Source organism: Eubalaena glacialis, chromosome X (genome assembly GCF_028564815.1).
Source record: "Eubalaena glacialis isolate mEubGla1 chromosome X, mEubGla1.1.hap2.+ XY, whole genome shotgun sequence".
In the NCBI taxonomy this organism is placed as follows: Eukaryota; Metazoa; Chordata; class Mammalia; order Artiodactyla; family Balaenidae; genus Eubalaena; species Eubalaena glacialis.
Genome location: NC_083736.1, coordinates 130,360,671 through 130,373,661, shown reverse-complemented (window position 1 = coordinate 130,373,661; position 12,991 = coordinate 130,360,671). Strand labels below are relative to the sequence as shown.

Here is a 12,991-nt window from a genome sequence, read left to right as displayed (position 1 = left end):
ATTTATTTTGATGATCATATGAATTTTATCCTTTATTCTATTGATATGTATTTCAATGTGGTATGCTTGTCCTGGACCTATTTGCCCTCAGATCTATCCCTCCCTCTTCCCCTGCTCTGCTCTCTATTATGTAGGAGCTGACATCTGCAGCCTATAATTCCTAGGCTCACTTACATTTTGTTGCCATCTTGGTTTAGCCAACTGGTGGCACCAGCAGGAGATTACAACCCAGGAGAATGAAGCAGTCAGAGTCCTTTTTGCTCTATATCAGGTGGCTTCTCCCTCCATGGCTACATTTTCTCCATGGCTCCAGCTCCCCTAAGACTGGCCCACCATGGCTTCAGATCCTATTGAATGCAACACTTAGACTCCAGTAACACTATCATCTTTCTTTGTCCTTTCAGGCTAGAGGTGGGAGTGAATTCCTCATGTTGCTAATTGTTGGGTTTCCCAACTCTCCCTTGTTTAGCTTTTCTCTCAGTTGTGAAACCAATCCCCTACATTAAATTCCCTGTGTTATACATTTACTTTGGTTTCTATTTGCCTGGACAATCCCTGACCTACATGTGGCCAATGATAGTGACAGATTTTCTAGCATTAAACTTCTTCACATTCATGGGATAAACCCAACTCAGTCACTGGCAGTTAAATATGTTTGTGTCTGTTATAATTAATAACAAAAAAACAAAAACAAATACCCCTGGATCATGAAACATCCTCTAAATATTCTATCTCTTTTGTCCTCTTTAAAGCCTACTCAAAAGTTTTTACACACTTTAGTGTGTGTATACATACACATACATATATAAATTCTAATAGCATAAGTAATACAGTGATACCCTCAACTTGTAAAATATTCAAGCAATACACATGAAGCTATAAAGTACTATCTGTATGATACAGCTCAAGTGATACTCAGTGAGAAATGTATAGTTTTCAATAGATGTATTGGAAAATAAGAAATATTTAGAACAGCCAAGTACCTCAAGAATGTATGGAGTGAATAGTATATTCAACCTAAAGAAGTAGAAGCCAGGAAATAATGAAGATTAATGCAGAAGTAATGAAATAGAAACAGCAGAGCCAATGAACACAACACATTCCTCTAGAAATACTTATAAGATGGTCATATTTGCAAATATCAATATGATTACTAAAGAAAAATCAGGAACAACACATGAAATAAACTTGTACAAAATTTAGATGAAGGGATTTTAATATAAGGGAACACAGCAAGTTCCCTCAGGATAACCAAACCGTGGACAGGGAAAGGTTTCCACATATAGAGGTATTTCAGCTAATAGCACAAGAAGGAATGAGAGAATGAACATTCTGTGACTCCTAATGGATTGATAAAGGTGATAACCATGGACTGCTAACATCAACACAAAGAACGACCAGGCATTATATACCTCCTAATGGAAGTACACCACCTAGGGAGTGGTCTTCTGGAAGAGAGAAAACAAATTTTTCTAAGGCATACTCCCAAAAAGGGAGAGGGGAAATTATGCAACTCATTTTCCCCAGCCAGCTCTCCTTGATTCAAAAACCAAATGTGGACATCCCCACCCCCACGAAAAGAACACTTGAGCCAAGCTCATTCACACAGTAGTAAATATCTTACAATAGCATAGTCAACTGAGCAGTGAATTAAATGAGCAAATGGGCTGTGCCCAAGAAATGAAAATATGATTTAACATTAGAAAATACTTTCAATTGTAATTCCCTACATTAACAAATTAGAAGAGAAAAAAAAATTTGATTGTGCCAATGGGTATAGAAAAAGCCTTTGAAAGAAATTCAGCATGAGTTCATGGTACAAACTTCTGGCAAACTAAGAATAGGAGGGAACTTGCTTTTCCTAAATTCTACAGCAAACATAGTTAGATGTGAAATGTTAGAAGCATTCTCATTCAAGTCAGGAACGAGACAGATACTCTCACCTCTACTGTTCAAATCTGCACTGGAACACAAAGCCAGAGATACGGATATCAAAATAAATAAATGAATATTGAAATGAAAGAGATACTATTTGGTAACAATATCATCAACTGCCTAGAAAATTAAAAGGAATCAGTGTGTGGAATATTCAAATAAATAAGGGACTTCAGAAAGAAAGTGTATGGGAGGACAATATAGCAAAATCAAGAGCCTTGCCACACAAAAGCAATAATTAATTAGAACATGTAACAGACAATATCCCATTCACAACAGCAACAAAATCCAGAAGTCACCTAAAAGGAATTACAAATCACAAGACCTATGATATCTTTATGGAGGCAAACAAACGTTTACTGATAGATTCGGATTTTTTAAAAGTCCCAAATAGGGCTTCCCTGGTGATGCAGTGGTTAAGAATCTGCCTGCCAATGCAGGGGACACGGGTTCAATCCCTGGTCCAGGATGATCCCACATGCCACGGAGCAACTAAGCCCGTGCGCCACAACTACTGAAGCCCACACGCCTAGAGTCTGTGCTCTGCAACAAGAGAAACCACTGCAATGAGAAGCCCGCACATCACAACGAAGAGTAGCCCCCGCTCGCCACAAGTAGAGAAAACCCGCACGCAGCAACGAAGACCCAATGCAGCCAAAAATAAATAAATAAAAATAATTTTTTTTAAAAGTTAAAAAAAAAGTCCCAAATAAATAGGTGTATACCATATTCATTGATGTGAAACGAAATATTTTAAAGACGTCAATTCTCCTCAAGTTATTTACAGATTTAGTGCCTTACCTGTAGTTGCCAAAATGACAATCGAGTTTGGGCTGTTGTCTTCCACTCCCAGAATCAAACCTGGAAAACCATAGAAGGGAGAATGAAAGCAAATAAGCAATGAGGTATTAGTCTCCTTGGGCTGCTGTATTAAACTACCATGAACTGGGTGACTTAAGCAACAGAAGCTTATTCTCTTACAGTTCTGGAAGCCAGATGCTCTAAATCAGTTTCACTGGGCTGAAATCAAGGTGCTGGCAGGGCCGCACTCCCTCCGAAGACTCTAGGGGAAAACCCATTCCTTACCTCTTCCAGCTTCTAGTAACTGCTGGCATTCCTTCGCTTGTGGGAACATGACTGCAATCTTCAAGGTCAACATCTCCAAATATCTCTCTGCTCCATCTTCACATTGCCTTCTCAGTTTGTCGATTCTTCTGCCTCCTTCGTGTAAGGATACATGTAATTGTACTTAGGGCCCACCTGGATAATCCAGGCTAATCCTCCCACCAAAAGATTCCTAATCATATCTGCAAAGACCCTTTGCCCAAAGAAGGCAGCATTTGCAGGTTCTAGGGACTGAGATACGATAACTTTGGGAGGGCCATTTTTCAGCCTACCAAAAATATCAACAACAAAGCCTTAACAACAAAACATGAGAAACCCTTGGGGGAGAATGAAGAACTGGTACTTGGTGAAAGTGAGGGGGGCAGCAGGCAAGTTTGGGAGGGTCCATAGCCTGAAATTGATGGCAGATGAAGGTAGGTGGGAGAAAGATTAGGTTGATTGACACAGTATGACTCCAGAGCCTGTGTTAATCACCACCTGAAACCACTTTAGTGAGTGCAGCCTGGCCTTAAAAAATATATTTTAATAAAAAGGATGTACTAAAAATGGAATAACAACTATAATGGTGAACCACACTTACACACACGCTTGGTAGAGACATAAATAAGTGACTGTCTGTTCCTGTCTGAGGAACAGACAGTCACTTAGACAGCACATATTGCAGAAATATCCCATAAAGATGTAAGAGTCTGCATTAATCATCTGAGAGGGACAATGGGTGACCTTTTCTAATAAGAACTGGAGCATCTAAAGTGAACATTAAATTTCACTGCAACCCTAAAAAAAAAAACATTTCTTAATATCAATGAGGCTTAAGAAAAATGGAAATTACTATACTGGACAATGCAATGTTAGATAACCTCAAAAGAGTAGGAAGTCTCCAAATCACACTGCTCAGCCACTTCAGTACAGAAAATAAACTTTTAGAACAAAAGTATGTTTCCAAAGTATATGTCTGGCGGGTGAAGAGACCCATAGGAAGGTGAGCTGCTTTTCTGAATCTCCACGACCCGTCATGGGTGCCACTGCTCTCCCATCTAGCATCTAGCCTGGGAACCAAAACCTTTCTCTGGAAGGTTTGCAGATGGGCAAATGCTCACAGCTGGCAGAAAAGAAGGAATCTCCTAGAGAGCAATTAATCAAGGAGCCAGCAGCCAAGAGGAGCACTCTCATGAGTGAGGACAGAGCGATCCAACCCCCGCCCCCAGAACCGTGTGTACCCCACAGACTCCCCCTCCATCCCTGATGTTATCCCCGGGAGACTCCTGGTAGGTATGTCGGGATAAGCACCGCCCCCCTCATTTCCGACTCTGGGAACTCCGCGGTGCCAGCCTTGATTGAGGGAAGCTCTCAGGAGGAGGGGGCTCCGGCAATTCCAGGAGTCAAAGTGCTGATCCCGTGGGACGACTGAACTGACCTGCCAGACAGAACAGAATGGGCCTCAGCCCCGTCTGAGCCCGCTTTCAGCCCCTGGATGTAGTGTTTCCCGACTTCAACCTTTGGAATCTGAAGATGAGGCTTCAACTGCTATGACTGCACTCAGGCCAGCAAAGGGACGAGTCCCAGACTCTGCCAGTCGCCAGAGTGAGGACCCTGAAGAAACCTCCCCCTGCAAACAGAGGGTGATCCCACAGACACCTGCCTTTTCCATCTGCCTTTGAGGCCCCAGGTATGGTTGACAGACAAACCCCACCCCCCTTCACACTTAAGGGTCAGGGCCTCAGGGAGATGGTGCCCTTGACCTGAAGGACACATCCTCAGACCAGCGGAAGGAAGGGGTCTCGGGCCCCGTCAGGAGTAAACAGGAATGCCTTGAGGAGGACTGAGATGCCCCCCATCTTAGAACCAGAGGGGTCCCTAGAAATTCACCCCGACCAGTGTTGTCAGGCGCAGAGACGCCGGCAAGTGCTGGAAGGATAACCCGCTCTCCCCATTCCGGGTGGCGGATCTCAGGAGGTGAGACGCTCGGTCTGAAGGGGCGAGCATCAGGTCGGCAGGCTGAGAAGGCCCAGATCCCGCCAGGCACGAAAGCGAGGCCTGTAAGGACTGGCCGAGGGGACCGTCCCCCGGGACCGCCCCCCCCACCCCCCGCCAGTGCTGTCAACCGCAGGAAGTGTTCCCGGATGTGATGTTTCCTACTTTCGCTTTTCAGAGTCTGAAGGAGGCGAGGCTTCATCATGGGGGTGTGGCCTGGGGTCAGCGTTGGGAGGAGTTCCAGGTGTCTCCAGGCCTCGAGGTGAGGGCCTTGAGGGGCCTTTTCTGTGCAGAGAGGGCCCCGCGGAAATCCTGCTGCTGTGCTCAGCCCTGGGCACCTCCCCGACGCTCCGCCCTGCCGTGGCTGAGGGAGGGAGAATGCAGGAGGCCTAAACCCTGTCAGGAGTAGCTGTGACTGCACTGAGGAGGGCTGAGGGGACCTCACCGCAGAGAGAGGGCGGCCCACGGAAACCTGCCCTGCTCCTGCTCCAGCCCTGGGAGACTCCGGCAGAAGCAGCTGGGAGTGGCGTCTTGGCACTTTGGTCTCGGGGAGGTCTGAGGGGATGTCAGGTGAGGGCGGGGCAGGGCGAGCTAAGAACCTGCCAGACGTAAAGCCAAATACCCTGATAGAGATCGGAGGGTACCCCCACCCCGAAACAGAAGGGCCCAGTCCCTGCCGTCGTACCCGAGAGGCACAGGGCAGAGGAGGCCGGTTGTGGTAGGCTATGGCTCCCACCGTGGGGCTGGGAGACGTGGTCCCTTGCAGAGACGCAAGCAAGGCTTCAGTCTGAGGATGCAAAGCCTGGCCAGCTGAGGCGGGGTGTGGAGCAGCCCTGTCAGGAATAAAGATGGATCACGTGATGGGTCCTCCTACCCTAGATAAAGGCGGGCCCCACGGAAGCCCACGCAGCCCCTGCTAGTAGCCCTGGGAGGCCCTGGGCAAGTGGGGTCGGATGTGGTGCCCCCTCTCTTCCTCCTCAGGGTGATATCAGGGGGACGTCAGCAGAGTGACGGGGCCCAGACCCTGGCAGGGGAAAGACCGGACTCTGAACAGCACTGAGGAACCATCCTCCCGAGAACAGTGGGGACATCGCAGAGGCTGGCCCCACTGCCCCTGTCAACACTGGGGGGCCCACGACTGTGCCTGTAGTCTGCATCCTGAGAAGCCCTCTCAGTTCTCCTCCTAGGAGTTCTAGGAACCGGGAGGTGAGTGCCTTGGTCTGAGGCATGTGTCCTCAGGTCAGCATATGGGAGACAGCCCAGGCAGTACCAGAAGTCAAAGCAGAGGTGCACACCCTGAATGTCTACCAAGGCCCCGCCCACCCCAGAACAGAGAGAATCCACAGTGCCTGACTCTACCCAGCCTGCTCTCAGCCCTGGAATCCTCGGGCTGCACCCTGAGGAACTATCTCACTTCCTCTTTCAGTTCTTAGGCCAACCAGGACAACAGGAGCCCTGTGACGCCTGGGAGCACCCCTAAAGAGGAGACCTGTAAGTCACCGTTATCAGAGCCGCCCTGGGAGAGTTTCTCAGCTGAGGCCACTGACACTCTCCCTCTCTCCCCCAGTGCCCCACCCTCCTGTTGGCTACCTCCATCACAAGTCGTCATGTCTCGGTCAGAAGAGTGAGCACTGCAAGCTTGAGGGAGACCTTCAGACCCCCAGAGAGGCACAGGGCCTAGAAGGTGTGCAGGCTCCCATGGCTGAGAAGGAAGAGTCCTCCTCCTTCCCCTCCTCTCCCTCCTCCTCCCTCACTCCTTTGATCCTGGGCACTCCAGAGGAGGTGCCTGCCACTGGGGCACTGAGTCCTCTCCAGAGTTCTCAGAGAGCCTGCTTCTCACCCACTGCCACCACAGCCACTCCATCGAGTCAATCTGATGAGAATTCCAGAAGCCAAGAAGAGGAGGGGCCCATCACCTCCCAGGCTCCACCAGATCCTGAGTCCTTGCTCAGTGATGAGCTAAACAAGAAGGTGGCTGAACTGGTGCAGTTCCCGTGTGTCAAATATGTAACAAAGGAACCCACCACAAAGGCAGAAATGCTAACAAATGTCATCAAAGAACACAAGGACCACTTCCCTGTGATCTTCAGCAAAGTCTGTGAGTGCATGGAGGTTGTCTTTGGCATTGAAGTGAAGGAAGTGGACCCCACCAGCCACTCCTATGTGCTCGTCAAAACACTTGACTTCACCTACGATGGGATGCTGAATGATGACCAGGGCATGCCCAAGACCGGCCTCCTGATACTTATCCTGGGTGTGATCTTCATGGAGGGCAACCGTGCCCCTGAGGAGAAAATCTGGGAAGTGCTGAATATGATGGGGGTATATGCTGGGCAGGAGGATTTCATCTACGGGGAGCCCAGGAAACTCATCACCAAAGATTTGGTGAAGGAACAATATCTAGAGTACCGGCAGGTGTCTGACAGTGATCCTCCGCACTATGAATTCCTGTGGGGTCCAAGGGCCTATGCTGAAACCAGCAAGATGAAAGTCCTGGAGTTTTTTGCCGAGATCAGTGGGACTGACCCCACTTCCTTCCCATCATGGTATGAGGAAGCTTTGAGAGATGAGAGAGCCCAGGCCAGAGCTGCCACGGGGGATGATACTAGTGCCACAGCCAGTGAAAGTTCCAGTGTCATGCCCAGCAGCCTCTCCTGCCCTGAGTAAAGTCCGAAGCAGATTCTTCAGTCTTCGTTTGAAGACAACAGCCAATGTTCTACGTAGTGGAGGGCCAGAGTGGATCTGGAAGGAACAGTGTATAGCATCTTTGTGTTCCTGTTGTATGTGGTTGATTTCGAGATTTATCTTTTTTTTTTACTTTGGCTTTTTTTCAAATATTGTTTAATTAGCTCCCGAATCTAAGTTTATGAATGACAGTGGTCACACATTTATAGCTGTTTATCATATTTAAGAATAAGAGTTTTACAATTTTGCAAAACACATTGAGAAACCCCCCATCTTTTCTTGTGATTTGAAACAAAATAACATGGCGTTAGAATAGGAATTTCCTTGGAAACCTGAAAGAGCCCAACAGTAAAATTGAGGAGTTCTAGGAATAGATGAAAAAATGTGAAGGATGGCTAATTCTTGGGTTCACTTATCTCTTTTAGTCTGTTGTTATGTAAAATTAAATGATATGTACCTGGATATGCTTGGCTTATTCAAGAATGTGAGAGAAAGTAAATCTTAAATCTTTCTCACTGGTTCATTTCTTCGCTGAACATGAACTGAGTATCTGCTCTTTGGAAAGCCGTATGTTAGAGGTGGGGATCCTAGGCTGAGCAAGACACACCCCTCCCAGAGATGGGCAGGGTCTAGGTGCAGCAATCAGATCAGGAAGATGGCAAAATGTCCTCTAGGAGCCAACAAGGTAAAAGAAGGGGTGAGGAGGTGGGGCTCCAGGGGAGAGCAGTCAAGTGTAAATGCCCTGAGCCAAGGCTGCTTGAGTCTTTGCTGGGTGGTGGCAGGGGCCTAACTCTCAAAAGCTGTGTCTCACAGTTGAGAGAAATGTCTGCCATGGAACTGCTCTTAGCAGTTCCTTTTGGATCCTGGATAAAGCAGAGAGAAATCCCTACCTGAGGCAGGTATGGAAAGTGTCCTGAACTCTTGTAAAAACCCAGTGCAGTCGACACAGTGCACGAACGAGGCGTTCTACACAAATCATCCGCAAGGATTTCCTGACAAATAGGACGATACTCCCTTGAAGTGATACCAAGAAGTTGCTAGGCTGGCATTCTTTTCCCTGGCCTGAGAGAGCCAAAGACTTCTACATTAAAATGACATTATAATTAGGTTATCGTGAGTGCACTTTGGCCAAATCTAAACAAGGACTAGATTTTTGATGGGGGTAAAATGAATGAAAATAGCACTTTTGGATGGGAGAACAGCTGGGAGGGAAGGAAAGAGTCTTTGACTTGAATTCTAGGAGCTTTGAGTTGAATCCATCTGGGGAAGACTAACCCACACCTAAATGAAATTACATATTATGTAAGGGAAATTTTACAGAGTTTTGCTTATGAAGCAGCATATTTGGCTGATTTGGCGTCCATATTAGAGCACTGCATATTCTCTGAGAGGTCTGGATAACAAATTCCCAGAGGAGAGGATTGAAGATTCTGGGGTCAAAATAATATTAGAAACAACTGCCATTTGTCAGGAGCTCAGCCAAGCTGGAGTGAAAGCTAAGGTGTCAAAGTAGCTGATTTAAAGCAACAAGCCGAACACAATAGAGTTAAGACTTTGATCACTTACTGTGATGATACAGGCAAGCGTGTAAAACAGGAGAAAAGTCCCAGTTTCTCCTGTTTTATTGTCCTCTGTGGAACAGTGCACCAGTCAAGGGTCAGATGGATGAGCACAGACGTTGGGGCTCACCTCCCTGTTGAGGGAGCCAGAACAAAAGGCTCTGGCAGTTTTATGGATCCTGGAATGAGAGGAAGCCAAGGGGGAAAGGCTAGGAGTGGGAAAAATAGGTGAGAAACATGTGTTCAAGGTTTCGTCCTCCCTCCTCCCCCCACAGGGAGGCCTCAGCAGAGGCCCCAGAGTAGATCTCTATCCAAGGCCTCAGATAAAGACATGAGAATGAAAGCACAGGGGTAAGAATGCAAATAGGAGACCAGAATGCCCTGCCAGTGGGGCCTGCTGCCTTGACCGCAACCCTCTTCAGAGACTGCAATCCAGCGGTTGTGCACCAGGCGTGGTGTGGGGAGGGCAGCTTTTCTCCGTGAGGCCTGCCAGGTAAAGCCTTTGTAGTTGCCTATGGTCAGGCCTGAAAAATCACTCATTAGGGTTTTAACCAGAAGCCCGACTCCTCACCATTAGAGACCAGATATACGCCAGGGACTGTGCCAGGAGCTTGACATACCTTACATTCCAACAGTCCTGCAAGACAGGGCTCAGCAAATGCACTTCGCAGGTGAAGAACCGGAGGCTCATAGCACTGGACAATTTCCCCAGGCTCACGCGGCTAGTAAGTGACCAGGCTGAGACTAGACCTCTATTCTAAATTCATCTCGAGCCCACGTTGTTCCCGCACCTCCCAGCCTGAGGCCAGCTGACCTTCCATCTCTGAATTCCTTTCTCTTCTCAGTTCTCCATAGTGTCTCTAAGGCCTCAAAAATAAGGTCTCTGCACCAAGATACCAAAAGCAGGCCTAAAGAAGGAAAATGACAATGCAAATCAAACACAACTTGGGTGCTATCTGTGGGCTTCACTAACCTAGGGTTTTCCTCTCCAAACCCCAGTCTTCCTTGAGAGCAGATTGGATTTCTGTCCAGTCCCAGCACTCTTTGCATTTACAGCACACTCCCTCTGGTCTTCCTCAGCAAGCCCTCCTGTCCTACTCTGTGAGCTGACTGGCTTTACCAGCTCTTTCCTCTCTTCCTCTGAAGGCAATGCCCTACTCCCAGTGGAACAGCCTAGAATCACCTGCCCTTCCCATGACACAAAGCATTCCTCCTCCTTGCAGAAGTTCCCTTGCTGTCCCATCCCTCACCCTGGAACCTCTCTGATAGCAACAGCCCCTTCGATTTCAAAGTACATTTTGGACAGTGACATTTAGATGCCTAGTCCTTCCCCACTGGCCTCTTGAAAACACACTCAAAGCGTTTTCAAATATGCTGGTGAGTAGAGTCTGACTTGGCATATCATCTAGTGGTTTGGAGCTATAACTCTGAACTTAGAGAGTATTTTAAAAACCACTCTGATATTTGCAGTAGGATTTTAAAGGGATATCTTTTTTGAAACTGGCCAGTGAACACATCCACAGATGAATGAGCTTACCTAGGCATTTCAAAACCAAAGGCTCTCTCATAAATGGTAGATGAGGGAAAACCATGGAAATCACTGTGGAATAAACATCTGCTGAAGCTGAATTCCTAAAACTCTAGAATCCTCCTACAAGGTAAAAATTGGTTCCTTGGTGGACATGATAACTCTGATTAAAAAAGAAAAAATATACCCTCCCACTGCCTTTCATCTGTATACCTTCCACACAGGAAAATCTCAGTTTTCGGTGTGCCTAATGCCACCTGTAAAGGTGCTCAGGCAAGTTCAGTCACATGGAGGGTAGCAGAGACTCACAGGCTGAGACTGTTCTTGCATCAGAAGGAAGGAGAACATTCTCAGCCTGCTGAGATCACAGAGGTTATTCAAAGGGCAGTAAAGAAAAAGTGCTGTGGCATGAAGAAGGGCAAATGCTCCCTGCTGACATTTACCTGTTCCTTCGAACACCAGATGCGACACTGTGTTTGAAAGCACCTGTCACATAGTAGGCACTTGAAAAAGTTGGAGAATTTAAAACAAATTTTGCCTTTTTAGAAACCCCTTCAAGAAATGAAGAGAGTTGTACTTGTAACAAATTATAATGTTACTGAAACTCAGGTCTGGCTGCTTGCCGCTCAAAAGCCAATACTCGAGAGACAAGTTTGGTGAAAAGGAAAGTTTGCTTTGTTCTGGAGGCTGGCAACCAGGGGAGAAGGCGGACTCATGTCCAAAGGCCAGCTCCTCACTGCTGATCACTGGGCAAGAGCTTTTAAAGGGGAATTTCAGGGATGTATAGGCAGAGGGAGGGGGCTACATGTATTGATGGAATAGAACAGTCAGCTCTGACAGTCATCTTGAAATTGGTCATGCAGTGGTCTGATTAGCGTTATCTTGATTGTTTTGAGTACAGTTAATCTTTAGTTCCAAGGTCGGTTTGTTCCCATTTCTTTGAGGCCAGTTCTTGGAATTGTAGAAGCTTATGTCTTGGTTACAGCCTGGTCATCATGTAGTTAACTTCTTCCACCTGGTGGGGGTTTCAGTATCTACAAAACAGCTCAAAGGATGTGGCTCAAAATATTATCTATAGCACTTGAAGAGGAACTAAAGGTCCTTGACGTTGCTTAATGACTATTATTATTTTGTCCTGTTTGACTGCTTTTCCATTGTTTCTGTATTTTCTCATTTCTCTGATTAAATTTATTCTTTTACTACAGTTTTTCTACAGACAAAAGGCAGGCAGAGGACAGGGTGGGGGCAGAGGAGTTGTCCTGGGAATGCCCCATACAGTCTCATTCCGTTTCAATAATAGTTGCTTTTTATTGAGTACCTACTATGTGTCCGCTTATGAGAGGGACAAGTACTCATTCACATCTTCTCTCTCCCCTTCCTGGGCACAAGAAAAGAGTACACTGCCAGTCCATGTGTCATTAAGCAGGAGTCGGTGGGCCATTCCCATGCTTTCTCTTCCACTCAGCAGCAAACATGGCTACCCCATGTTTCCATGGTGAAGCAAAAAGATGGAAGCAGCCTGGATCCCTAGGGCACCCAAGAGTGGAGACACCCTGACAACTGCCATCAGAATTAATGTGAACAAAAGTAACTTTCATTGGGTTAAGCCAGTCAATTTTAGGCTTCATCTGCTGCATCAGCTAGCAGTTATGTTAACTAGTAACATAATATGTAGCTAGTATTTCCGGTTATGAAATATTTTAAAAATATCTTTTTGTTTCTTCTTCAGCTTTATGGAGGTATAATTGACATATAAACGTGTAAAACATTTAAAGTGTATATTGTGGTGAAATGATTCCCTACATCTAGTTAATTAACACATCCACCACCTCACATATTTATCTTTTTTTTTTTTTTTTTGGTGATTTGTGTGAACATTTAAGTTCTACTCTCTTAGCAAATTTCGATTACACAGGGGCTTCCCTGGTGGTGCAGTGGTTAAGAATCTGTCTGCCAATGCAGGGGACACGGGTTCGAGCCCTGGTCGGGGAAGATCCCACATGCCGCGGAGCAACTAAGCCAGTGTACCACAACTACTGAGCCTGCGCTCTAGAGCCCGCGAGCCACAACTACTGAAGCCCGCGCACCTAAAGCCTGTGCTCCGCAACAAAGAGAAGCCACCGCAACAAAGAGTAGCCCCCGCTCGCCACAACTGGAGAAAGCCCACGCGCAGCAACAAAGACCC

General features: G+C 46.7%; 1 protein-coding gene across 1 annotated transcript in view; it reads left to right on the top strand.

Annotated features, from left to right (window-relative positions):
- The first annotated feature begins 6,334 nt into the window (after nucleotides 1–6,334).
- Nucleotides 6,335–12,991, top strand: part of LOC133081926 (putative MAGE domain-containing protein MAGEA13P) — a 56,233-nt gene continuing 49,576 nt past the window's right edge. Inside the window, exons 1-2 of the mRNA XM_061178234.1 lie at nucleotides 6,335–6,491; nucleotides 6,602–7,697. Coding sequence (XP_061034217.1) covers nucleotides 6,335–6,491; nucleotides 6,602–7,697 — 1,253 coding nt within the window. The remainder of the gene's footprint in view (nucleotides 6,492–6,601; nucleotides 7,698–12,991) is intronic.